Here is a 27,192-nt window from a genome sequence, read left to right as displayed (position 1 = left end):
AACCCACCAACAAAACAAACCTTATCGTCATTAATCGTCAGTACACTTCACAATTAGGCACTTGGTTATGACCTATCACATATTATTTAATATTTTTGACAGCAGACATGTATATCAAAACGAAGATCTTTATTTTCATATGTCAAATGCTTTACAACCGCCGGGCAATGGCTTTAATGAGCCTTCAAGAGTGTTCCGTGTAAAGTGATTAACTAAAGATGCAAAGAACCGAAGAACTGGCAAAAAGTGCTAACACAGGAGCTGACAGAGATCTACGTACATTCGAAGTTAAAAAAATAAATCAACCATCAATCAGGTGTGTACAGCAAAGAAGATCGCTGAAACAGAAATCTCAATTGATGGTTTTTGTTTCGGAAATATTTTCTCTTTCCACGAGAAACTCAGAAATAATCAAAAAACATCCGGCTATACACAGAAACAGGATAAGTTTATCCGTCTGGTAAACGGAAGAAACGATCGCAGATTGTTAAGGCGGAGGGATACTGGACAATTTTGGCAATCTTCTGGGTCAGCGGGGTACCAAATTAGTACTAGGTATGTACGCAAGATACAATATGAATTGTGAACAGTTACAGACAACCGCAAAAGGCAACAGTCGATATTGGAAAACTGGTGGAATTTTATCGTAATTATCAATTGAAACGTATAAAAACAACAATATTAATACATATTAGTATTTAGACAAATATAACAGATAAACGAAACCATATGTTACACAAACAACAAAGTCCTAAGTGGGTATGAATGTAATAATGATAGGAAGCTGCAGGTAAGTTAAGGCTGCCGTGAAATCCATTATCGAAATGTTTTAATTAGTGCCATTTAGGCGCGGTCGGTCCCCACTGTACTATAAATTACAGTATATTAGCTCACGGCGAGTTTTAATTAGTTCACGCCTCCAGAGTTGAGAAAAATCTTTAACGACTTATTCGAGGTATTTTATGTATGCGGTATACCGTGAAGTTATGTTGTTAACAACCAAATCAATATTTGTTTTAAACATAGGTTATTTCAATTAGTATTTTAAAATGAAAGAATGTTATTAAAAATTTATTTTAATGATGTAGTATGTAAATCCTCAATTTAAAAGATTTTTAAGTAAAATATTATTTGTTTATTTGGTGGAAGAAGTTCGTACTCTAATAGAATCTATATTTTGAACTGGCTTTTTTTCACACGATAAATTGCATATAGGTTTTATGTATATAGCTTTCAGTTAAACTTTACAAAAAAAGCGTCTCCTCATTTCTTACTACAAAACGAAGAAGATAGATCTACTTGGATCAGAATCTACTTGAATAAATCATATTTTAATTTTATACTGTTCATTATGTATATTTCAATAAAATTTGTTAAGATCTCGACAATGACAAATCCCGGCCGAGCTGCACCGACGGCGCAACTTGAGCGATTAGTTTATTTATTAAACTGTCACCATTACTCCGTCGTTACTCTTCATTTGGTCTAAATTATTGTATGGGGGACATCAGGTGGTTCCCCGAGGCGGACTTATTAAATTCTGAGACAATTCGATTCCAAACTCCCCTCGTTACAAACTTGCTCCGTGCGCTCGGCTCGTTCGGTTTTCCTGTTTTCATGTATTATAAGTTTATTAGGAACTTGGAGATAACTTGAAATTCGTCTTTCTTTAAATAAACGAATCAAAGAGATTTTATTCATTTGTAGTAATATAACATGTATATAATTGTATTTTCCTTCCCTACGAAGCCGAGATGGCCCAGTGGTTAGAACGCGTGCATCTTAACCGATGATTTCAGGTTCAAACCCAGGCAGGCACCACTGAATTTTCATGTGCTTAATTTGTGTTTATAATTCATCTCGTGCTCGGCGGTGAAGGAAAACATCGTGAGGAAACCTGCATGTGTCTAATTTCAACGAAATTCTGTCACATGTGTATTCCACCAACCCGCATTGGAGCAGCGTGGTGGAATATGCTCCATACCTTCTCCTCAACGGGAGAGGAGGCCTTAGCCCAGCAGTGGGAAATTTACAGGCTGATTATGTTATGTTATGTATAATTGTATTATGTATAATTATTGAACTCGTCGCACAAAGCATCACGAAAAGGACTATAAAGGAAAGTGTGTTTTGATTTTAAACTAAAATTTTTTTTATGGCATTGGTTGGCGGACGAGCATATGGGCCACCTGATGGTAAGTGGTCACCACCGCCCATAGACAAATGCGCTGTAAGAAATATTAACCATTCCTTACATCACTTATGCGCCACCAACCTTGGGAACTAAGATGTTATGTCCCTTGTGCCTGTGATTACACTGGCTCACTCACCCTGTTAGAAAACTGCAACACAACAATACAGAATACTGTTATTTGGCGATAGAATATCATTTAAATACTCAATTATTAAGTGTATGTAATATTACAGCTCACATTGTATAAAAAATTGCGTATTCGATGAAAGTAATGAATCTTTTCATCAAGCATCGTAACCTACATGTAACAGGTATTCCTTACTATAACCTAACGTCAAACTTCCTCAATTCATTGGAACGGTGCGGCTTCGAGATTGAAATTTTGATACAACGCCGTTTTGCGAACTTTGTTCGTATTCGAATCGAATTTAATTTCGATGAGTCCCATTCCGATCGTCGGAATTTCCTAATAATTCTTCTGTAATAGCTCTTTTATGAAATAGTTGCGAGAGCTTTTTGCGTTCAACGGCTTTGAAACTCTTTATAGGATTTCTGATGCGATTTATGGGCCATTATTTTATTTAAATATCATAAATTAAATTAAATATTATTTGAAGGTAACACTCGGAGATCCGATTGTTACAACTATATATCAAAGGTATCCGTTTCATATTCAAATCATTTGTAAAAAACACATTGGTAAAGAAGGCATATCATTCAAATACAAGATTATATAGATGATAAAAAAGCGTGGAGCAAATACTTTTTGACTTCCAGGCAGGATATATTACATACATATCATATATAATTGTATTTAACTAGCATGACTTTGTATTTTTAAACGTTGAAAAAGAGTAACTACTGAGTTTCTTGCCGGCTCTTCTCGATATAATCTGCATTCCGAAACGGTGGTAGCTTCACTTAATATAGTTTGTTAAATGACGATTCAAAAGTACTTGTAAAAAAAAGCCTACATGAATAAAGTATATTTTTATTTTGATTTTATTGCTTGTTATTTTATCTTTCTATCTGCGATTATGCAAAAAAAAACACGGTGATGTGTTTGGTGAATGGAATATAAAACAGTTTTGTGAATAAACAACCGACAACTACAAATAGCTCAACATCAATCAATATCGTAAAAGGTAATAAAAAAGTCAAAACTATAATAAAACAGAAAAATCTCACTTCGTTTTATGGCTTCGGTAAAATCGCTGAATTCAATATCGGTACGGCGAAAAGAGTAAGTTTGCGATCGAAAAATAAAATAAATACGAAGTCGATTACGTGGTGTACGTGTCTTTGAAGGTGTGAGATTGCACCGAGTGCCGACACACGTGCTTCCTAAAACATATACGAACATTGATAACATATAGAGTACTCTAGCAGGGATACACAGAGAGTAGTTCGTCCGAGACCATCTTGACTGTGCGTATTACGTTTTCAATATACCTACTTGCATTATGGAATCCACAATATATCTACATAATAAAATTGAAAAATGAAATACAACATACAAACTAAACTTACAAATACACAAGATTTGACATTTCTTATGTTAATAATATGGAAAGCGGTATATAGGCTTCTGTAATATTTAGGCTGCTGTTAATGAAATAAAGACAGTTAATGCTTTTAGAAAATTAATATCCTGAGAGGTGGAAACTTATGATGAAGGTTTGTATGGAAATTGGTCATATACCCTATCCGCTTTACGACTAGTAATATTTTAACTAGGCTTTTAAAATTTGTAATGCAGTTTGTAAGTCTTGATATTAATTAGATACCTTTTTAAATAGTTTGTTATTCGGTCTATAACTTTGGTTGATTGGTGGTTTACTTATCAATTATAGTAACGCAAAGCTCCAGTTTCGGTTTGGGAGATTAGTAAAGAAGTGCAATTACAGGCATAAGGGATATTTATCTATTATAAAAAAAACGTGTGGCTCTTGACCTTGACTTGAACGTACAAAGAAACAGAGAATCATATTTTAGTGGGAAGGTAAATGCTGATACATTGAAAAAAAAAACAATTTCTTTAATACTCGTATTGAAATATAAAATCACACAAGTGGTCTTATGATATTACAAGCTATAAAATATATTTATAGGTAAGCATAAAACGCGTCGGTGTCGCAACCGGTAACAACGCTGAGCGTAGCCGACTCTAGCGAGACGATGAATTCAATATCGGTACGCCGACGCAAGCAATAAGATTGCAATCGGAAAAATAAATATCTAGAAATATATTTCAAGACTTTTTATTTTTAAAATGAGCACACTGATGTGATTGATTATGAAAATGAAACTTTTAATACATAACTGAAAAACCAATTAGCTAGAATACATAAAACTCAAACAAAGTAAGATATATATATATATATATGAAATGATAGGAGATATGAAATAATATATACCTAAGAGCTGAAATTCTTATAAACGACATTTTATAAACGGGGGGTTCTTATAATTAGTATAAATGGTTTGTGAGGGTTCTAATTTACACTGGGAAAAAAATGGCAGTAGACATTGCTGAAAGAAATATTAATCACTATGAAACATTTTAGTTAGTTTTCCTTTTAATTGATGATCGCAATCAAAGTGCTCTGTCTTAATTCTTTCTCTCTCTTAATTGGTCTTATTCTAGCGCGTGCGTTAGAATCGATAAAGGAAATAAAACATTTAATTTCATGCTTTATCTTAAAATAATTTATAAATAAATAAATAAATAGAAATAAAAACTGTCCAGTAGTACCTAAAAATATAAAATTTTACATACATAAACATTATTTATTTATATATATATATATACATATACAGGATTGCAGTCTCTACAATAAACCAAGTTGGAACACGTGCGGAAATAACATTACATAAGTCCAAATATTCAAACGGAACTTCTCAATATACTATAAGAAATATTGGAATACTATAAACTCTACGAAAATATTAATACACTGTACTAAATTGCTAACACGTGGCACAAGAATCATTTACCATAACATGAGAAATCCCGAGCACACACCATTCACATGAGTTCACGTTCTCATGACACCAGACAATCGATATAACGATTCGATAATAAAGATTTGTTAATGCTCAGACCAAACTCTAATAAGATTTAACTTTTTCTTATTATTTTTCAGTTGAATTAAATTGCACCACCTCAATTGTATATCAAAATAAATAAAGAATGGTTAAACGAGGTATTCTGTTAGTAATACTTAATTATTTAAGGTAAAACTACATAAGATATACAAATTCATTAATTCGTACTTCATAACAATAATAGCGATAAGGTCGAGAAGCTAAATAGATTGAAAACAAAATCCACTTGCAATCAGAATACTCACTAATCACCTTTAAACTAGAACGAAGCAATTCTATCATACAAAACATTGCTCTTTTAGTGATATAATAAACCAGGGCGACTTAATTAAATTGTAAGTTTTCTACATACTCTATTATTGAAGTATGAAATAATTAGCTCAGTAAAGAAAAGAGACGATAGCTCAAGATACGATGTGAGACTATTGCGTTAACAATTGAACTTGGATATTACAACTAAGCTAAAATAAGTATTTGGCTCCGTAATTGTGAAACCTGATTACATATCTGCAATGAAAGTAAGACTCTACGTCACGTATTTGGAAATCATTATAATACGCGCCGGCGTCTGGTACAAGTTTTGAGTATTTCGTTTCAACGGGGGCGTAGCTCAGATGGTAGAGCGCTCGCTTAGCATGCGAGAGGTACCGGGATCGATACCCGGCGCCTCCATTCAGAACTTTTTTTAGTTTTCAGTAAAATATAAATTTGTTTTCACTGAAACTGAATTTAAATTATATTTTTAAGAGGTGTACAATTTCCTTAATAATAATCATAACTAAAAACTTGAAATAACCCTCCTAATCTCAATAAAAGCTTGGTGTACAGTACTTTACCGTAATACATTTTCTAAGCTGACAGCTAACTGGAATCAAATTTTCATGACACTTATAAGGAGTAACTGAAGGGATAGAAATTAATGTTGTATCGTGTTGAAAAAAACGGTTAAACGTCATGTGTAAATTAATATGTGTACAACTCACACACACACACACACAAACATATATATATATTATTCAGTTGGATGCTCGGTTTTGGGCAAGCACTTTGATCGGTGAGTGACCAGTGTAACCAAGAGACATAAAAACTTAGTTCCAAAATTTGGTGGCGCATTGACGATGTAAGGGATGGTTAAACCTCAAATACCTATTGGCAGTGGTGACCACTTACCATCAGCTGACCCATTTGCCTGTCCACCTACCTATATGATATTAATATTTAAGCATGTATAAATATATATATGCATGTGTTGGTTCATCTAATCTTGTTTTTTTGCACCCCTACAGATATTCTTGCACTTCTCCTGGCCCACCCCTTCTGCACGTCTTGAGGTAGAATAAAGATATTGTCCCACTAACGGAATTTAAAATGTAAATAAAAAGTGAAAATTGTTTTAGTTATTACGAAGAAAAAAGTAAAACTTTTTATTTACCAGTTTAATTAATAACTACATTTTAATATAGCTATTAAAAAAAAAACATTACCCTACCAAAAATAACATGTTTAACGGTTAATAATTATTCATATACGGACGTTTAAATTACTAATGTATAATTTTGTACGTGTTACAATTCCAGCTGATGCAAACAGCTTGTTTAATGCTGTAACTAATGAATTAGGTATTGCTCTAATTATAAGGCAAAATATAAAAACGTGATAAAACTATAAATATGCAAGTGAAAGACAGCGTTGTAGTAATCGTTTCTATTTGCGAGACATTCGTATTGGTGCCAAGAATTTCATCGAATGTACTAACGGGGGCGTAGCTCAGATGGTAGAGCGCTCGCTTAGCATGCGAGAGGTACCGGGATCGATACCCGGCGCCTCCAATTGGAATTTTTTTTTTTGAAGTTATAATAAACATTTCTAAAATTTCTAAAACATTTTATTACCTTGAGACGATAAGAACAATTTATGAAATTTATATATTATAAGAAATAGATGTTGGAATCGTTGGTAATAAAATAGTTTCTTCTCTAGTCTAAGTTATTTCTTTCTGAGTAGTTGGTAGTTGGTCAGAACTTTTTGACCTCAATGTTGGGCAAGAGATATTAATACTTTAATTCTTAAATATATTTTATGAAACATCATTTTTATAGTTTGTCTGTTCTTAAAAAAGACTCCGCGTGGAATTTGAATTTCATATTTTATGAAGACAGAGATTAATTTTCAAGTCTTATCTTGACGTTCGACCGTGTGTGCGTGTATGTGTAAAAACATTTTTGTCGTACTATATATCAATGAATTAACCGATTGAAATCCTCGACAACGTTTTGTAGGGTTTATTGAGACTTACATTAGATTTTGGAGCTGAATGGTAGAGCTGGTCCGAAGAAATTCAAGAAAATAAAAAAAAGAGGTACGTTTTATTTAAATAACTTCAAAGATTTTAGTTATACTGCTTTTTTTATTTTTTTAGCTTACTGTTCCAACTTAAAAAACTGAATCGAATGCCGTAAACTGCAGCAAAATCGAACGAAACTATTGAAAGATCCGTCGTTTCAAAATTAAAAAAAAAAAAAATCAGTTCAACAAAGCTCTCTCACAACAAAAATATTCATTTAATATTTACGACATGATGGTTTCATAGTAAATTAAAAAAAAAAACAAACTCCAATATCAGCATAAAAATCGCCGAACAAAAATGAAAACCCTCTTTTAGTTAGTTATTATTAAAAATATTTCATATATGGATGTAAAAAATACATGATCCGACAACAAAACACTACGAAATTTATATAAAAACAAATACAATATAAATTCAACATGCGTCAAACAATAACCACTAGAAACACAAGAACTCGATAGCGTTAAAGGGAGAATAATACCGGCATAGGATATTCATTAGTGTGCTCTCCAATTATTTCGGTTATAGAACTGTGTGCATAATCCCTTGTTTATTATTTCCTGGCGTGTATCTGGGTCAATTACGTGTAGGACTTTGCGTGTTGGACATATGGGATTACCATCACATATATTAGATACGACTACTCGTAGATACGAATGTACATTATTGTTTTCGTTCTGATGATTTATTTTATGTAATTTAAGTAAGTGGACTGTGAAATGAGCAACGTGATGGTACGTGGTCACCACTGTCCTATTTAAGATATTTTTATCATTCCTCATATCGCGAATGCGTTACCAATTTTGGGAACTAGCATGTTATGTCCCTTGTGCCTCTAGTCATGGCTCACTCACCCTATCAAATCACAGCAATACAAAGTATTGCTGTTATTTGAGCTGTTTTGTGGGATATATATGATGAGTGGGTGGTATCTGCCCCAGCGGTTACATATCCCATTATTGTTTTGGTTGTTTGTCAGTGAACACATTAAGCTGATTTAGGGATTTAAAGACAAAAAATGTACTGCTTCAAAAACTATTATAAGTGAAGATGTTGTCTATCCAGGATAAACGAGTATTTCCGTACAGAAAAATGTTTCTATAGGAGATAAGCGTATTGAAAGAAGGAGTCAATTAGACATCGTAATTATTTAATGCGACGCAAAAATTCATTAGTAGCGAGAAAGTAATTATAATATCAATATTCTGAATCTATAATAATAGTGCTAAGAGAAAATATTAGTTCTTTTGTTTTTTGAAGAATTCAGGACTAATCTGATTAACATATATCTTATATAACTGTAAGAGAAAAGAATCATTCATTTTGAGATAATTTCTATTTTAGAAAAATGCGTCAATTATAGCGAAACCTGAAGAAATTTTATGTAAGGAAATCTATCATTGCAAAAATTACTACGTATAAAAAAGGACTTCACCAGTTTAACCGACTGAGAACATAGAATGCCAATGCCAGAATATAGTAAACAAAAATAAAAAAAAACTAACAATATCAAGCATAGGTCGGTTACGCCCAAGCTAGATAGATATTACTTGGTGGGTTAGTTCGGCTTTGGGCAAGCCCGGTAGGTGCCACCAACTCATCGTATATTTTACCGCCAAACAGCAAGTTAGTTTCCCGGTTTAAAGAGTAAGTTAAGCCAGTGTACCTAATGGGACTAGGGACATAATAACTCAGTTTCCAAGGTTGGTGACCTATTGACGATGTATGGAATGGTAAATGCCACTTAGTATCAGGCCCGATTTCCCAACCGCCTATCTATATGAGAAAAAAGTGTATGTGTAATTCACACACAGTAGATTTGAAACATAATAATAAATTTTCCTTTTTTTATGGTTCTTAGTCTTGTTTGATTTCCGTTCTATCGAGTTTCAAATCACAACGATTCTAAAGAAGTTTAACTTCAAAAAGAAGAAGTTTCAGAAGTTAAAGAATCCTATAGAGACATTATACTACAGAGACATTGTAATATTTTAAAAGGAACCTCTCTTCCAAAGAATCCGTATTCGCAGAGTCGCGAATGTAAAAATGTAATTTCTTTATTTTGGAGGAAAACATTTTTAGCCGGTGGAACCGGCATTGTCGAATGAAAGGCCTCTTCAGACAAAATTTTAGAACAAGTTCTTGTTTCCTTTAGGTCAGTAGATTTTTTGTTGTAATATTATAGTGAATACTTCTTTTCTAGTTATATGGAAGCAACAATTTTGAAATGCTTCAAAATGGGTCGAGAACATTTTAGAGTGAAAGATAAAAGTATTTATATTATAAGAGTAATAAACTATCAATGCTAAAATTATTGTAGAACCGATTTTGACAATTTCGTCTCCATTGGAAAGCCATTTTATACAGAAGTAACATAGGCTATATTTTATTTCGTTAATCCATAATAAGATTTCAGTCCGAAATCAGAAAAAAAAACGCCAACGAACTGTTTTATCCGCGTGCCCGTATGTATACCTAGTGGGCGAAGCTCCGGATACAGCAAGTTAATAATAATTATTCTTTCCAGAAAGTTTTGCATTTTGATTTATCGTTTAAATATTCTTTGAGATCTCGGTTGTGAAACACAGTACGCCCACAATACATTAGCAAACACAACCTGAAAACATAGGTACATCCTATTTTAAATTTTATAGGATATTGCATATTAAACTACAACTTACGGATCCTTTTCTGCCGGGAAAACTGAAGAATACGTCCGGACCGTTCCTGTGTGGCATCTGACGGAGCACGTTTAACAGCTTAGCGGAGTGCCTCGGCTGAAACAATATTAAGTTTTAACATATTTTACGTGCTGAGTAAATTTAAAATGGCGATAATATACTCTAGCAGTACAACTAAACGGCACTCTATTTTAGTATTTAACTCCATGCCTACATCGTTTGCTTTTAATTTGCTCTGTTAAACAAAATAATATAATAAATAAAAGTTATATTAATCATATACTATATGTAAAGGCTTGGTTTTGAGAATTAATAGTTGATTCTAAACATAATTTTTAAAAGAGGCTAGCTGGCTTAGGAAAATTAATGGTTTTCGTACCTAGGATCTCGGAATCTACGGCTTTATACATAACCACTAGACCAACGAGGGTTTTGTATAATGATATTATACTCAGCTAACAGATTAAAACAGTATACTCATATGTAATTGAATCTGTAATGCAATCGGTAAAAATAATATGTACATACATACTTGCAAGTACCAATTTGCTTAATTGTAGACCGCCATCGAACTACGAGCTAATTAATTGGAACCGTCGGTAAATGGCTATGTTTACTATCGGTAATTATGTTCGCGTTGTATCTGATCGCCAACGATAACAGTATAGATATCTATGCGATACCAAATTTTGTTTGTTAAAAAGGAATACAAATTTAGAAATAGAAAGCCTTTGTAGAATACAAATACAATTCTAAATTTCCTTATTCAAAAACAATAAATATAATATATTAAATAAACGTAAGATCCGCTCTAAATGACTATACTGCAGTCATGTCGATCCAAGCGGAGATAAATTCCGCAGCCTCCCCCGCATTGTCTTTCTCACGTACCAAGGCATCATGAACGAGAGAAGATAGTAAAATGTGGCTTAATACGGAGAGATCCCACTTTACGTACAATTAGTGAAACCACGGGCGCTTTTCAAATTTGCATCGTTATAGCAGGCGTTAATTAGCCGACAGGAACGGCTGTGTTACTTTGTGTTTATGTTTGCTTAGTGGAGCCTGACATTATTCGTTTGTTATTTTTACTTTGTTTACCTTGTGTGCGCTTTGTCCAACCGTTTGTTCAAAAGACAAATGTTTTTCTAATTAAAATATTTACAAACCACACAGAAAACATCTGAGCGGATTTCAATCTTTGTTTAAATCTAAATATAAGAAAAAAAACGTACATTTTTTGTTTTCTTAAAATTATGACTATTACTTACCCATTTACCGTTGACTGCCTTCATAGCATTAAACAACTGTTTAAGTTCTTTAACCGTAACGCTGTAACTAGCCAGGACCCCCAACATTTCTATCAAGAGATCTGTAAATAAAAAATAAAAAAAAATAAGTAGTCTTAAAAATGTGATGTAATAAATTTTGGGTTTCACCTTAATAAATAACAATTCCTTGATTAAATAGCATGAACACAAATGGTACCTTTAAGACAACAGTGGTATACACCGCACCACGGTATGAATTATAGGTGATACATTTGCATAATGGAATCAGACCAGTTCTATATCCCATTACATTATTCCGTCGAAAGCCCGATACAATGTTACGCTGTTCGCTACTAAATTAGGCATTCGCAACGAATTAATAATTCAAGTGAAACATTAATCGGAATACCAAATAGGAGAGCTGATGCTCCGTCGCGGTAAATGGGGTGTAACCCACACATCTGAATATGTAGCGCTCAGTTAAACTTGCTAGGGTTCTCCGGAACTTCGAGTATATATTGCTTTATAACACTTATTGAAACTTTAATATTATCTTAGTATATAAGATAACATTCTCAAAATGAATCTGAATCAATCACAGCCAAAGTAAACATTGGTTTAAGTTTATCAAATAAGTATTATTATACGTAATTAATATTGTATCTGGTATCTCATAAAATATAAAGTTCAAATAATTGTATCTGCAGACTACGAATGTCGTCGTCACATTTTCATAATAAGATTGAAAACAAAGGCCCACGCATTGCTCGAATTCAATACCAGGGCACCATGAGTAATGAAGGTATTATTTTTGAACAATCGCCGAGTTCTGACGTTCTGCTGTTACAATATTAGTGTCGGCGCGCGAATGCATTTTCTGTACCACCCACGTACATTTTATTAGCAATGCAAGAATTATTTGCCATTGAATAATTAATTATCCATTTGAAGATCATGTCGATTCCAAAATTGAATACATAAAATTCCAAAATAGAAGTGTGATTTAACGTCTATATTTTTGTATCAAATAAATCAGTAAGAAAATTAATTTCAGTTCATCTGTTGTTTTCAAAAATTACATTTTCTGGAAGTTCATTAGCAGAATAAACATTGTCTTCCCTGCAAAGTTTTTCATTCATCATGTTTCATCCTTGATTCAAAAATAACACAGACCTCTCGATCTGCGGAGTGGAGGCTTGTAAAATGATATTGTTTTGTAATTTGGTTGACCTTTTCTTAAAAAAGCTATGAATAAGTGTTTACAAAAGGTTAATGTAGGAATAAGAAAACCTTACTACACGAATTATTCAAAAAAATGTAATTAAATAAAAATAATCTATAAAGTATTCAGGAAAGATCAATTAAAAACTATTGAAAAGAAAAAGGATTAAAAGATGAATATTCAAAAAGCATTGTATACGCGATACCAAGTGAAATGAAAACAGCAGCAGAACCCGCTACGGATGTCGCCTAATGGCGTCCACATTGTATTCTGGACTAATCCTGCGGCCGCGGTTAATCCCGGTAAATCGCAAAACAGACCGGGCTCGGGATTGTGCCGCGTTCGCCAAGTTAAATACAAGGGTATTATTACGACTAGCAGATACAACTGGTAAGCGCTTACGTCTGCACTTGAGAGGATTGTTGTCCGTAGGTTATATTAATAAGCCGCGTTATGCCTGCAGTAATCGCCTAATTGCGGGCCTGATAGAAAATATTGGTTGAACGATAAAGGAAAGATACTTTGTGTGTTTCTAATGGCGGTATTAATGATTAATCATGTTCTATAAACAAGAGACTATATAGCAATAAAATATCACTTTAATTCAGAATTAATTTAATTAATTCGATTTTGATCATTTGTCCGTGGTCAAATATAACTTAACCCTTATATGACAACGGGGCGAAAAACGGTTTAACAGACCTGTTTAAAGATCCTTAATAAAGTATTTTAGATAGATTTTTTTAATGTATGAATAATACCCATTATTAAAATACTAGCCTAGGAGAGGGAGTGCAGTATACGGGGGTTACATTGACATCCTACCGTTGCTGCGGCTTGTACTTCGAAATAGCTCAGCGGTCACTTGTAGACATTGATAAAATACTGTTTTCAGAAATATTATATTCTAATATATCAAAACCAAACTTCGAATCTAATCATTAAGAATCACGGGTGCTTCAAGATTTTTAATAAGCACATTTTTCCAAAGATAAGTATAATAAAACTCGAATTCTATTCAAGAAAAATATATTTATATCACAATGCAATATAATGCAGTACAGATACAATACAGGGAAAGAATTAAAGTACTTTAATACTTTGATCGGGAGATCGTTTGTGTTGTGAGGAATTCCAATTTGTGTGTGTGTGTTCTGTGTGTCAATCGGTCTTAGAGTGCAATACGTTCGGCACGTATTTCAAGAAAAGCGATGGTTTAAAATGTTCACGGCCTGATAACTTTATTAATATGCTATTTGCGCCCTAGAAATAAGGCTCGCTTGGAATTTTATTTTAATAACTGGATCATTATACGCTTCCTATATGACTGTAAAGGAAGCCGAGGAAATAGCAATTATGTGCATATATCATAGTGAATACATTATAGCACGCTTAGTTGTACGACGAGGTCTATCTAAGCGACGGATTCTGCCACGGAGTATATTCTCACTATCGCTTGCTTCGGTCTGACAAGGTAACTGCAAAGTTTGATGTGGACCGGTTGAGTCGTCAAGGCGTAAAAGCGTAACAAACGTACATGTTACTGTAAAAGCTCGAACTACGGTAAATCTTAAGATTTTCCAGTAAAACCTAAGATTTACCGATTATGAATGGTCAATGTTCATAAAACTTTGGGATTCGAACTTTTACCATCATTCACTTGGTAAATCTTAGGATTTCCATGTTAGATTAGGTTAGGTTGGAATGGTAAAAGTCCGAAAAAGTCGTCCCTCTATAATAAATACTTACCAACTCATGTCGGTAAATCTTAGGTTTTACTGGAAGATCTTAAGATTTACCTTAGTTTGAGCTTTTACAGTAACATATATATAAAATCGTACTTAGGATAGATAACGCTTAATAATGCATATTTACAACATGCCTTAACTGTTATTTTTAAAATTTCTAATAATCCGCGGCCGTAACAATGTAATTCATTGGAACAATTAAAACATACTTTTCATATTGGATGTATGCACATATCAACTCGGGCGTACATCATACGTACTGTATACGCGACGTATTGTCTTCGTCGCGAACAATAGACGCAAATTAAGTTGTATTGTTGACAAAGTATCGAGTCTGCGCTGTTTGCTATTGTTGAAAGTTAAACTATGAATAATATGGAAAATTAATGGTACTATTGATGATTAAAACAACGACATAGTTATTATGCTTCGGTAAATAGTTACATTTATTAAATACGTAACTTCGCTGGTCTTGCGCCTGAACCCATTCGGGTCATGTCGGAGTAAGGAGTGAGGAATTTATGCACTTATGAATTATACAATATCTCTTTTAAAATATATTTTTGAAAATCTGCTTGATTATTCCAATAATATAACTTTTAATTAGTAAACCTTGGCAGAATTACTTACAGCAAGCCCTTAGTATATATATATATAAATTGAGATTAAAAAATAATTACTTGTTTATCTTGATTTTACATAACATTTTATTTTAACAGAACCTTCTTTATATAAGAAATTATTTACATAAATATAAAAAGATTGCATAAGTACATAACATGATATATAAATCATGACCGCTTGGACTAGTAACAAAAATACTGACAGCTTGTAAATACTTCCTGCTCTATCGCAGTTCCGATTCCCTGACACTAGTGGAGCAATAAGGTGGGGTATTAAAAAGGATAAAAAATGTTATTACCTATTCTAAAACATCAATCAAACTGCTAACAGTTAATTTGATAGTACAACTTTTTGCAAGCCCGTCTGGGTAGGTACCACCCACTCATCAGTATCGTCATATTTTACCGCCAAACAGCAGTACTCAGTATTGTTGTGTTCCGGTTTGAACGGTGAGTGACCCAGGGTAACTATAGGCACAAGGACATAACATCGTATTTCCCAAGGTTGCCGGCGCATTAGCGATGTAAGGAAATGATTAATATTTCTTACAGCGCCATTTTCTATGGACGGTGGTGACCGCTTACCATCAAGAGACCCATGTGCTCGTCCGCCTATCGTCATATAATATAAAAAAGTGCAAATATAATTAGGACTGAGAGACGATTCTTCTACTACTACTGTTCTTAACGACACAAATTCCAATATTTCATAATCACTTTTAATAGAAACGAAAGTTAATAAGAGCAGAAATGTCGATCGTAGACTAGTTTAATTGTATAGTTGAGAACAGTAGCAAAATGGGCCTAAATATTTAGCCCGTGTAATCCAGAAGAGTTCACATATTTGCAAACGGACATATGAATTTAAAGCTTATTTTTTACCAGGAGAGAGAACTATACTCATGATAAAGGTTTAATTTAATCTAAAAGGTACACTTTTACAACACAAGACTGTCAACGAGTGACCTGATTAATTATTAGGTAAAGATAGAAGCCAAGCACGGTTCTTTTATTTAACACCATGTTGTGTAACGATAAAGCTATGGCGCACCTCAAAGTTTTTGTTTGGTAACTTACTTTAAGACATCGTCATCTGGATACTTTAGCTTCAAGTTTTCTATCGTCGCTATAACGAGTATTATTTGCAATGAATTTAATTTTAATTGTAACAGTGTGTACATAAACGATAAATACATAAATGGGAAGAGGGACCCGAGTTGGGTTAAAAAATATTCAACATGAGATACACTTGTAAATATAGAATTTGCCATGACTCTAGCAGCAACGCTTCTAGAGTCACCAAGAAATTCTAAATTAAACTATTATATATACATTTGTAGAATATACATTTATGAAACAAAGTGAAAATTTATTAGCTGTACTTGATTAAAAATTAATTGGAGGCGCCGGGTATCGATCCCGGTACCTCTCGCATGCTAAGCGAGCGCTCTACCATCTGAGCTACGCCCCCGTTGTTGAGTAATTCGAATATATTAATAATGTTTCGCTCGAAAGCCTTCAAAACTAGTAGCGCTTGAGGCGGTTACATATTTAATCATTAAGAACAAAACAATTTACAAGGCTATTTATTCATATTTTCCAATTCGTTGCAGCATAGTGTATATAATTTGAGTTAGCTGTTTTATCTGTTGCAGTTATTTCTATTTTTTAGAATATCATTCCATTACTTTTTTTATTATTCGAGAATGATTCACTTAAGCTAAACTAACTCAAATCTCTAGTAAAAACCGCTACAATAGGTATATTCAATGTTCCCAGATTTACCAGGGGAACAAGAAATTCTAAGAGATCACAAACTATGCGGTCTTGGTAGGGTGCAGCAGCTCCTTATAGGCAGAACACATCTGTCATATTTTTTGTCGGTCCCATGGAAACTCAAAAAACAAAATACGCCTGAACTACTTTAAAGGGTTGTTTTATTTTCCCAAGGATACCAGGATAACATACCAACCGTGCAAGCGTCTTACGTATTTAGTTAAGTGAATTGAAACGAAAAAAATAGTGAACTACAAGTTATAGATTCGATTATTCACACATCACACGTTGCAAAAATTACCGAGTTTTCATACGTTTCATCTGTTTGGCGATGAAGGAAAACATCGTAAGGAACCTACATATGTACATTATAGTCGAAAGAAATTTATGTGAGCGTGGTAGAATAATCTCATAAATTTCTCTTCAAGAAGAGAAGAGCCTATTCCTAGCAGCGAAGCTGTTTTATTTTATTTAACATAAAATTGATATATATTGAACTGCTATTTACTCACTAACCTATATATGTATTATAATTTTGTGCCAGATACTATTTAGGTGGATAAGAGAAGTGAAAAATAACTTTCAAAGGATTAAGAGCAAATTCTAGTTGTATGTCTTTATACAAGTAAATAACTAATACAATTATTAGCAAAACAAGCTAATTTTGGAAACACCGGGTTTATAATCCCGATAAGCTCTTGCTTGCAAAGCAATCTACCCCATCTGAGCTACAATTTAGTTAAAAATAAAACTATAATTAATTTAATAATTGATTTTAATATAATTATTTGTAACAAGTTATAATTTTGTTTAACAATTTAGTTAAAAATAAAACTATAATTAATTTAATAATTGATTTTAATATAATTATTTGTAACAAGTTTTAATTTTGTTTAATTATTATGTTAAGGAAAATTTTAAATAATTATTACCCTATTTTAAAATAGATTTTTAATAATAAGTAAAACAAAATACACTGTTAAAATTTTCTGGGGATCATAAAAGATAGATTATAGAATAAGTACTAGGACAGCATCACAGTTAAAGAGACCCACCCTTACTTAAATAGAAGTTTTAAGAATCCCGACATCGGAAAACCTTTGAATCAACCCCATTATGGATATAAAGGGAACGAACCCACTTATCCCGATTTCCGTCAATGTTATTCCCAGTTACGTTCCCAGTAATACTAGGGTATCATAGACGTATAGGAGTTTCGAATAGATTTATTTAAATTTTACAACACAGCTGGTTCAGTTGAACAAAAAACACAAAAAACACCTAAATAAAGGGTTGCGTCTCCTTCTCAGAAGTACTAGGAATTCATATATTAAAGAATGTGTACTCAAAAATCTATGCAAGCACAGGAAAAAAATTATAGGTACAAAGTACTAAATGATTATCTATATCTTAGTTTTTATCTTAAATATATATTTTTTATAACAGTATCAAAAATATTTCGGCTTAAAAATAAAATAATTGGAGGCGCCGGGTATCGATCCCGGTACCTCTCGCATGCTAAGCGAGCGCTCTACCATCTGAGCTACGCCCCCTGATAGACACTGAACGAATTTTTTGGTCGTTTAATATTTTAATGTGCAATTGTTACTATAACGTAAAAGTGGGTTACGTGACATTCATACTTGAAAGTCACGTGGGCCTTTCACTTCGTTACAGATTAAATGCGTACAACCTTCAATCGAAGCGTAAAACAATGAATGCGCGCATTCTTAACATTCATTTGGCAAGTTCATTGGCACCAATCTATCTCAGAATAACTATTTGCAGTAGTAATAAACGATGTATAGCAATAATGTAGATATAAATGTTTTTCCATTAATTGTGGAGAACCATAAAAATAAGGAGTTATATTCCAAGAATCGATTTTAAAACTTGGCTAACAGTGCTGATATGTATGGCCAGATACATCGCGATGTCACTACATTTACAACATAGGCTATTTACAATAACAATAATAAAGACAAAATAGTTTTTTTTTATGTTATAGGGGGCAAACGAGCAGGAGACTCACCTGATGGAAAGTGATTACCACCGCCCATGGACATCTGCAACACGTTGCCGGCCTTTTAGGAAGGAGTACGCTCTTTTTTTGAAGGTTATAGTATATAATATTGTGGAAACAAAGTGATAAACTCATAAAAAGTTGGCCTTATTGGTAAAGGTCGCTTCCAGACAACCTTGGGACGGAGGAAGTTGTCTAGAAGTCGATTAATCGTCAATGAGTCGTCTCTACCAGTTTTAACACGATAAGTATAACATAACAGATAGATACTTAGACATACAAATTGTTAAAAATAAATCGAACAATTTTTTTTTAAACTGATGTTTGCGCTTGTCTTGTAGCCAAAAACTTGTACTTTAAAGGAATTGCTGAAAGATCCTTACCCTAAATCTGAAAAATTTAAAGAATAAGGTTGTTATTCGAGCGGAGCAACTCTCGCAGGAATCACCAAGGAATTTAAACAGATTTCTTAGATATGAGGGAGTAATAGGGTTGAACAATACAAGTATAAAATAAAGCGCAGTAAGAATATATCATTCCGAAGGAAAATTGGGAGCCACTTGAGCGGTTTGAGAAATTCACAAATATGATGATATGATACGATTTTGAATACATTGAAGGTAATGGCTCTTCAGTTATTCCCAGATAGTAAGTAAAATTTAAAATAGAGATGAGTAAAGGGCTGTATGAGGCTCATACAACTTAACAGACTTTATAATATAAGACTAGACTGGGCTAAGAACACAGGGACAGAATTTAATCGGATACATGCAGGTTTCTTCATGATGTTTCAGTCACCACCAAGCATGCGAATTACAAGCGCAAATTAAGCAAATTCAGGGAATTCAGTTGTGTATGCCGGAATATCAACCCGTTATATTTGGGTAAAATTCACATGTCATAACCACTGGGCCGTCACGACTCCTAATTTTTAGTGACAATGGAAAGAAAATTACATAAGTAAACATATTAGGACTTATTGTACAGACTATGCATTCCAATTCCAATTTATTCCTTTTTTTCTTGATAGCTTAAGTTACTCAAACTCGCTAATTGCATCAAGGTAATGGTTTTATTTTTCTTTAGAAAAAAAAATAAAAAATATACGGTTTCAAGTCTAGTTGATTCCAAACATAATCAACAAATTAATTTGCATACTCAACGGGGGCGTAGCTCAGATGGTAGAGCGCTCGCTTAGCATGCGAGAGGTACCGGGATCGATACCCGGCGCCTCCATATCGTTTATTTTTTCTAATTTTACTTGAAAGTTAATTGATATTCGAATAATACAAACGCCACTAGAAATATCTCATGTAATTTTAACATATGTCAAAAGGAAATGTAAACAAAATATAGTTGAAATTACATATATAACACATAAAGGATATCATGACAATATAATTAAATTTTTAAAACCTAACTAAGTAGTTAGTTTCATCCGGCCGTATTACTCAATTAATAATTTTCGATAATCTTTGAAGTTTCGTATTTTAATATCCACACTCACTTAAAATATTTACTCTGTAAATAATACACAAAAAACGATTCTTAATAAATAAAATATTAAAAATTCGGTTATTATTCTTTAAATACCGATACTATATTTACCCCATGAATAAAAAGAAATACTTTTCTTATAAAAAAATCACTTCATGTATTGCATGTAATATTTAATAGGTACATACATAATTATTATTTAGAACTGTAAATTAATTTGCCAATAAATTTCACATCACCCTAATCTACTGCTAATACTTTAAATTAAAATGAGCGTAAAGTTTGCACCGAGAGTGGGCGCCACTTCTATGCGACATTTAGGCTCAAGGAATTGGGTTGAGTTAAATTCTATAACGACAGCTTACAAAGTTACAAGTAAATTTCTAATAGAAATATCAGAAAATGACATAAATATACAGATATATACTTAAATGTTCTCAGTTAGATACTAATATTCATATTAGATGCAGCATAGCTACATGTACATTTTTTTACTTGATATTTCCCTGATTAGATATCTGAAGGAAATTATTTAACAGAGTTAGCCGACATTTCAGCCGCGGTTAAGGTGTTTTTTTAATAACCTTATGGTCAGGACTATTTTTTACTTTCAAAACTTTTTTTATTGCCAAAATAAATGAAACAAAAAACCTATCTACCTAACTAAAACACAGTATATATTTTACTTCAAATAAACTTCTTGTAGTATTCGAAATAAACTGAAAAGTCACAAAGCGGAAAGGCGGAAAACGGGAGTCATATGTGTTGTTTCTCGTTCCGACTAATATTAGTTAAAATTTCAAACAATGCAAATGCCTCCAAATTTCGTGAGCGATTAAATTCCCTATGTGGTTTGTAGTTTATCGTTAAACTAGCAAGTCACCCCGGCTTTGCGCGGGCAAAATTTATTTAGCACTCAGGCAAACTGGAACTTTCTACCAGTTATTTTTTTTTAATTAGATCATTTGTTCCGGAGATTACCCTCTACTTACAAATAAAAAAATACCTCTTTATAATAGAATATTAGTATAAATTTACCCTAACCATACATTATAATGCTCAACATAATTTTTTAACTCTGAAATTCCAAAAAGATTCCAATTGGAGGCGCCGGGTATCGATCCCGGTACCTCTCGCATGCTAAGCGAGCGCTCTACCATCTGAGCTACGCCCCCGTTGTTTGATTGAGCGAATGCTTTATTCGCTTGATATGAAATATACGAGTATATTGTATAATATATAAGATAGGATCGCAATTACACCGAACGGCCGAATGCCTCCGGCGAGGACAACATTAAATAAAATCGGTCTGTACATTGCGCCTTTCACTTTGATCATACACATCAGAAGCTTTGAACAAGTAATATTTACATTTCATATTTAAAAAGATTTTAAAATTATATCCTAAAGAAATCAATGATTTAAAACATTGATATACAAAATAAAAAAAGGATTTGGAGGCGCCGGGTATCGATCCCGGTACCTCTCGCATGCTAAGCGAGCGCTCTACCATCTGAGCTACGCCCCCGTTATTATGAGCAATAAAATACAACATATAATTTAGATAATAATTAAATCCAATAAACTTGAATATTTGTAATGGACCGCCTGTCATTGTTAAAGTAGCAAGTTCAATCCTGAGCAACCGAGCTACAGCAGTAATCATTCTTACTACAAAATGAACAATATCGGGGAAGAATATGAATAAAACCTTGAAAACTTTAAAAATAAATATTATTTAAATATGTTATATTTTAGATGTTGAGTGTCGTGGTTTTTTTAATAGTTTTGCTTCTTCGAAATATTTTTTTTTTGCGAGGGCAGTGTTCCTTTTGTCGTTTATATTACAGTTCATAAGGTTATACTGGAATGATAGAATGGGTTACGTCCAAGTTGTACTGTTGGCTGTTTGTGTTGAAATATTGCAAGTGGCATGCAAAATGGATTCACTATCACAAAGCTCCATACATCGGGTAATATTAGTACCCACCAAGCGTAAATAGTTATATAGAGCGTTATGAATCTGTCAACGGTAGTGCAGTTATTAAAAGATATATATATATATATACACATATGTATGTGTGTTAGCTTAAAACATGTATGATTTTATATTTAGTTCAAAATCACCCTTACATCTCAAATTCTACCGCCAACAATACAACAATACTTGCTATTGCTCTAATCTAAATTGTGCCAGTCGCAAAAGTCATAATATCTAAGTTTGCCAATATGCCAAAATTAGTGACACATTGTACATGTACGGATTAGTGAATATTGCCTGCAGTGCCGATGTATACAGGCAGCGACGACCACTCACCATCAGGAGGCCTATTTTCTTCTCTTAAAAAAACAATAAGATATCTTATATTGAAGAGTATTATAAATTAATTATAATATAAAACGATGAAAAGCGAGTGCTGAAGCGATAACGTCGATTTGGTAACAAGCTAATTTGACTTGAAATGCTAATACTAACGAGATTTACGTTATCCAATAGATAAAACGTGATAAATTCTCAAATAATTTATGATGTTTTCAATATTGATAAATACGCAACACGATATTTTTAAAACACATTCAATATAGTAGTATTTTAATACATTTCATGTAACAGGGGGCGTAGCTCAGATGGTAGAGCGCTCGCTTAGCATGCGAGAGGTACCGGGATCGATACCCGGCGCCTCCAAGTTTTTATATTTTTGTTTATTACTAAAAATAATTCGAAGGTATGTATTATTAAACTATTAAAAAGATTAAAGTCAAATTGTACGCGATCAACGAATTGTATAATTTATTTGTCTATAGTTTTTAAAAACCATTGACACACAAATTTGCAATTGATCCACCATTGATGACAAAAGCATGCAAAAAAATTACAAGACACTTCTTGGAATCATCTGCTGTCCTTGTATTTATGAGAAACTTTTACAACCCTCTATGATCCATCTCGTTTTATAGCTTTATCTGCTTATCCTTCAATAAAAAATACATAGTGAACAGCTGTTTCTTGCACAATGGATCTCTCAGGTAAGACTAAAAATGCAAGCATCTTTCCGCTTATAGAGTCCTGGTATTCTTGGGAATGCTATTTATTTTCAATGGCTTTCTCATTTTTTTAAAGAATTTTTTTTTTTCATCTATATTTATTTCACTTGGAGACCGTTTTTGTAATATGACTTCCCGTATAACTCCGTGAAACCTGTTTGATAAAAATATGTACCACCCTTGACAATTGTTCGCAACCCTCCTACCTTATACAAATTCTTAAATAATATCTTGAACTTCTATGGTGCCCTGGTGTTCGTGAGAAAAGTTAACCCTTTCTTCAGCTTTAAATACAATGGAGTTGTTAGTTTTAATTTAAATATCTGTATATGTGTACTTAAAGATTAAATTGCCAAAATGTGATGTACAAAAATTTTTAGGATTTTATATAATTCAACCTTATATATTGTATGATACGATTAAATATATATATATTTAAAATGTTTCATCATCGTGACTCAATTGAAATTATAATAAAATTAAAATATACACTCAAATAAAATATAAATACTAACTATGTATTTATAATATAAAATAAGGTTGATATCTGTTTCTATGTCATTTGATGAACCACCATCACGGCAAAAATATAAACTACATACTGTTAAGTAAAAACTCCAATACAAATAAGTATTGATAAATCTTTCCTTCCAGTATTACGTATTTCAGAGAAATGTCGTTTAATTGTCAGGTAGCCCTTACTATATTTTTTATTTGTATATTCTCGTATATTAAATAAATGTTACTTTAAAAAAATATATTATAAACTTTACACTACCATACAAACTAAATTATAATTGTTTAATTTTTTTTATAAAAACTTGAAATAAAATTAATACGAGTTATATTTTAATTCATTGTTTATTTTTGTATTCTACGTATCTAGTATAATATTATATTACAAAGCTACAGTGTTCGTATTCTTGATGGCGCTGATCACAATAACAACCAGTGCTATCTGAAAAATCCTTTTGACGTTCTTTATTGGATTATAACGGCTTCAAAGTGAATATTACAAACCAATAAAGCAAACTATATGAAAATACATTTGTATTTGTTTCATCTTAATGCAGATGAAACTGCAAGGCACCACTGAGTCATAAAGTACAAAATGTTTTTTTAAAGTTTTTATTGTTTATAAAAGTAAAATATTTCAAAAGCACACTGAATATGTGACCTAGTTTTCATGCAAAGGTAAAAATAAAAAGACGGTACAGTCACGGAAGACATATCAGGTACCCATAGGAGTACAATAGGTTCGCCGGGAGCGCGACGTGTGTGGAGTACGGGAATGTGGAAATGACATGATTTTATTTTTCATTTATTTATAAGCAAATGTGACGTGCCCTAACAATAAATATGCATTCATACAAATACACGTATTTGAAATATATAAATATTCCATTGTTAAAACGACGCTATCGACTGCACTTGGTGGTATGCAAACTCCGTATTGGTAGGTACAATCTGCTCGTCAGATATTTCGAACAGTTAGTGTACAAGAGATAATATGTTAAGATCCTTAAGTCGGCGGTGAACTGGGGATATGAGAAATGATTAATATTTGTCACGCATCCCATTTGTCAGACCACCTAGCTTACTTTTTTTTTAAAACCTACCTTACCTTGACATAAAAATCAAGGTATGATTCAAAGAGAAAAAAAATCTTTGTAAATATCTTATTGATCATCCGTATAAGTAAATCAAAAATTTATTTGCGGGTAAGAAATAAAAATATATCTCGACGCTAACAAAAATATTTTCCATTAGTACTAGGATCCAAGATAATAACAGAAAGTTTACATTGACAACCATAAATATTTTTTCTAAGTTTACGTAGGGAGCACGTTGAGTAACGGACAAGCCTATAAAATAAAAAGAACCTGTATCAACGTCAGAAATATGTAGAAGGGTGCCATAACAGCAAAGAGGTATATTATTTTATAAAAGGAAATAAGGCAGTCCCAGTTCTTTATTCTAAACTTGTATATTAAAGTTCAAATATGGCAGGTATTCACTTCTGTCGAGAACTTTCGAGGGGTTAACTGGAGTAGATGAACAATATTTCGGTTGAGTTCCAATTAGCAGTAATATTTCTTAGGGTACGAAATTAATTATCTAGTAAAGACGAATGCTATGTAAAATACCGTCCGTAAATTCCTTAGTGAGTTGAGACATCAGGTTGTTTTATTACGTCAGGAGGTTTTTTTCTATGACTACGTCACATGAGTGAGTTTTACTTCACGTGAGTTTACGTATTATACTTTTAAATTAAATCATGTTATTAAATTGCTTAGTAATTTATAGCCTCGAATTACATATTATTAAAATATTCTATTGAATTTCTATATTAATATATTAATATTCTATTGAACTGATGCAGAAATTGGAGACAGGTCTTCGTTATTTTTTATATTATAGTAAATTTTTTAATTTCATTTAGAAGCTACTAGACCGTCGAGACATTTAAATCCTATAATATTTTCTTCAATCTGTAAATTGTGCGAGTATCGCTTTACGTCGGTTATTCAGATATCAATTGTTAGTTTGCCTTAAATAAGGTAAAAGTACTCACCGGCAACAACGGTCTCCGCGCGTGGAAGTCGTTGTAGCACGTGGTGTATGAGGCCCACGTCGGTGCATGCTTGTAGATTGCGCACGCTTTTTCTCAATATCGCGATGAAGACTGACCAGATCTCCGCCTGAAATTAATACATAATTAATTAAAAATGGCCAACAAAATTATTACGAAGTCATCCACGTGAATCTTAACCAAAGATCTGGGTTCAAACTTCAAACCCAGGCAAGCATCATTGAAATTATGTCTTTTTGTTTGTGTACATATTTTATTTTATGCATATTTATTTATAATTTATCTGGGGCGTATGAAAATCTTGTGTACCACGTGTTGAAGATTTTCAACAACCCGTATAGGAAGGAGCAGCGTGATGGAATAATCTCTAAACCTTCTCTTTATAAAAAGGAGAGGAACCCCAGCCGTGGAACTTTAACCATCTAACAAAGGTACAAATAAATATATTGGTTACAAGTGATCATAAATATTGCTAATGTTCCGGCGTTAATCACCTGTAGTAACAGGGGACTTAAAATTTTGTTTGAATTTAAAAAGCGAAAAGTATCGGTGGCACGAGGAACATCTGACTCGAATTCAACTGGAAAGTTACACGGCAGATCCGTTGAAACAATGCGGCCGTATTAAAACATAATCCACTCGCCGCGTTCGTTTATCCATACCGCCGAGCAGCAAGGCAGAATTTTCAATTTCAAAGCTTTTCGTTTAATAGAGCCTGCTGTATAACAGCATAGTCGAGGCCCGCAAAATATTTTTAATGAAATTCTTTTCTCTTTGAGATGTTGCCTTGGTAATTTAAAATTTCAAATAACGATGTGCCCCTACCCTAATTTTCTCTAATGTATGCTATTTCAATAGAATAATGAGTTTTTTACTAGTAGCAGTTAGTAGTAGGTATACGCAAAAATAACGAAATGTGTTATACTTATAGAGTGAGGTTTTTATTTTACATTCGCTAGGATTATTTAAAATCAAGAAATATTTAATTTCGCTATTTTAAATTAATTTATACGAACAAAAAATAATGTTTGTGTGTTGGTTCTCAATGCTCTCCTGTACCATTC

General features: G+C 32.8%; 1 protein-coding gene and 8 non-coding genes across 23 annotated transcripts in view; 4 read left to right on the top strand and 5 right to left on the bottom strand.

Annotated features, from left to right (window-relative positions):
- The window catches only part of Rg (rugose), a 419,297-nt gene that overhangs the window by 207,218 nt on the left and 184,887 nt on the right, over positions 1-27,192 (bottom strand). For all 15 annotated transcript variants that reach the window (XM_064218536.1, XM_064218533.1, XM_064218535.1 and 12 more), the window contains exons 3-5: positions 26,111-26,237; positions 11,602-11,702; positions 10,331-10,426 (exon numbers count right to left, since the gene is read on the bottom strand). In XM_064218536.1, the coding sequence (XP_064074606.1) occupies positions 10,331-10,426; positions 11,602-11,702; positions 26,111-26,237 (324 nt within the window). The remainder of the gene's footprint in view (positions 1-10,330; positions 10,427-11,601; positions 11,703-26,110; positions 26,238-27,192) is intronic.
- Trnaa-agc (transfer RNA alanine (anticodon AGC)) lies at positions 5,902-5,974 on the top strand. Its single transcript has one exon. It is a non-coding gene; the product is annotated as a tRNA-Ala (tRNA).
- Positions 7,059-7,131, top strand: Trnaa-agc (transfer RNA alanine (anticodon AGC)). Its single transcript has one exon. It is a non-coding gene; the product is annotated as a tRNA-Ala (tRNA).
- On the bottom strand, positions 16,593-16,665 carry Trnaa-agc (transfer RNA alanine (anticodon AGC)). The gene has a single exon. It is a non-coding gene; the product is annotated as a tRNA-Ala (tRNA).
- On the bottom strand, positions 18,451-18,523 carry Trnaa-agc (transfer RNA alanine (anticodon AGC)). The gene has a single exon. It is a non-coding gene; the product is annotated as a tRNA-Ala (tRNA).
- On the top strand, positions 20,157-20,229 carry Trnaa-agc (transfer RNA alanine (anticodon AGC)). Its single transcript has one exon. It is a non-coding gene; the product is annotated as a tRNA-Ala (tRNA).
- Positions 21,593-21,665, bottom strand: Trnaa-agc (transfer RNA alanine (anticodon AGC)). The gene has a single exon. It is a non-coding gene; the product is annotated as a tRNA-Ala (tRNA).
- Trnaa-agc (transfer RNA alanine (anticodon AGC)) lies at positions 21,946-22,018 on the bottom strand. Its single transcript has one exon. It is a non-coding gene; the product is annotated as a tRNA-Ala (tRNA).
- Positions 23,104-23,176, top strand: Trnaa-agc (transfer RNA alanine (anticodon AGC)). Its single transcript has one exon. It is a non-coding gene; the product is annotated as a tRNA-Ala (tRNA).

The sequence above is a fragment of the Vanessa tameamea genome, chromosome 22 (assembly GCF_037043105.1).
Source record: "Vanessa tameamea isolate UH-Manoa-2023 chromosome 22, ilVanTame1 primary haplotype, whole genome shotgun sequence".
Taxonomy (NCBI): domain Eukaryota; kingdom Metazoa; phylum Arthropoda; class Insecta; order Lepidoptera; family Nymphalidae; genus Vanessa; species Vanessa tameamea.
Note: the sequence above shows the minus strand (reverse complement) of the source record. Positions and strands in the feature narration are given on the sequence as shown.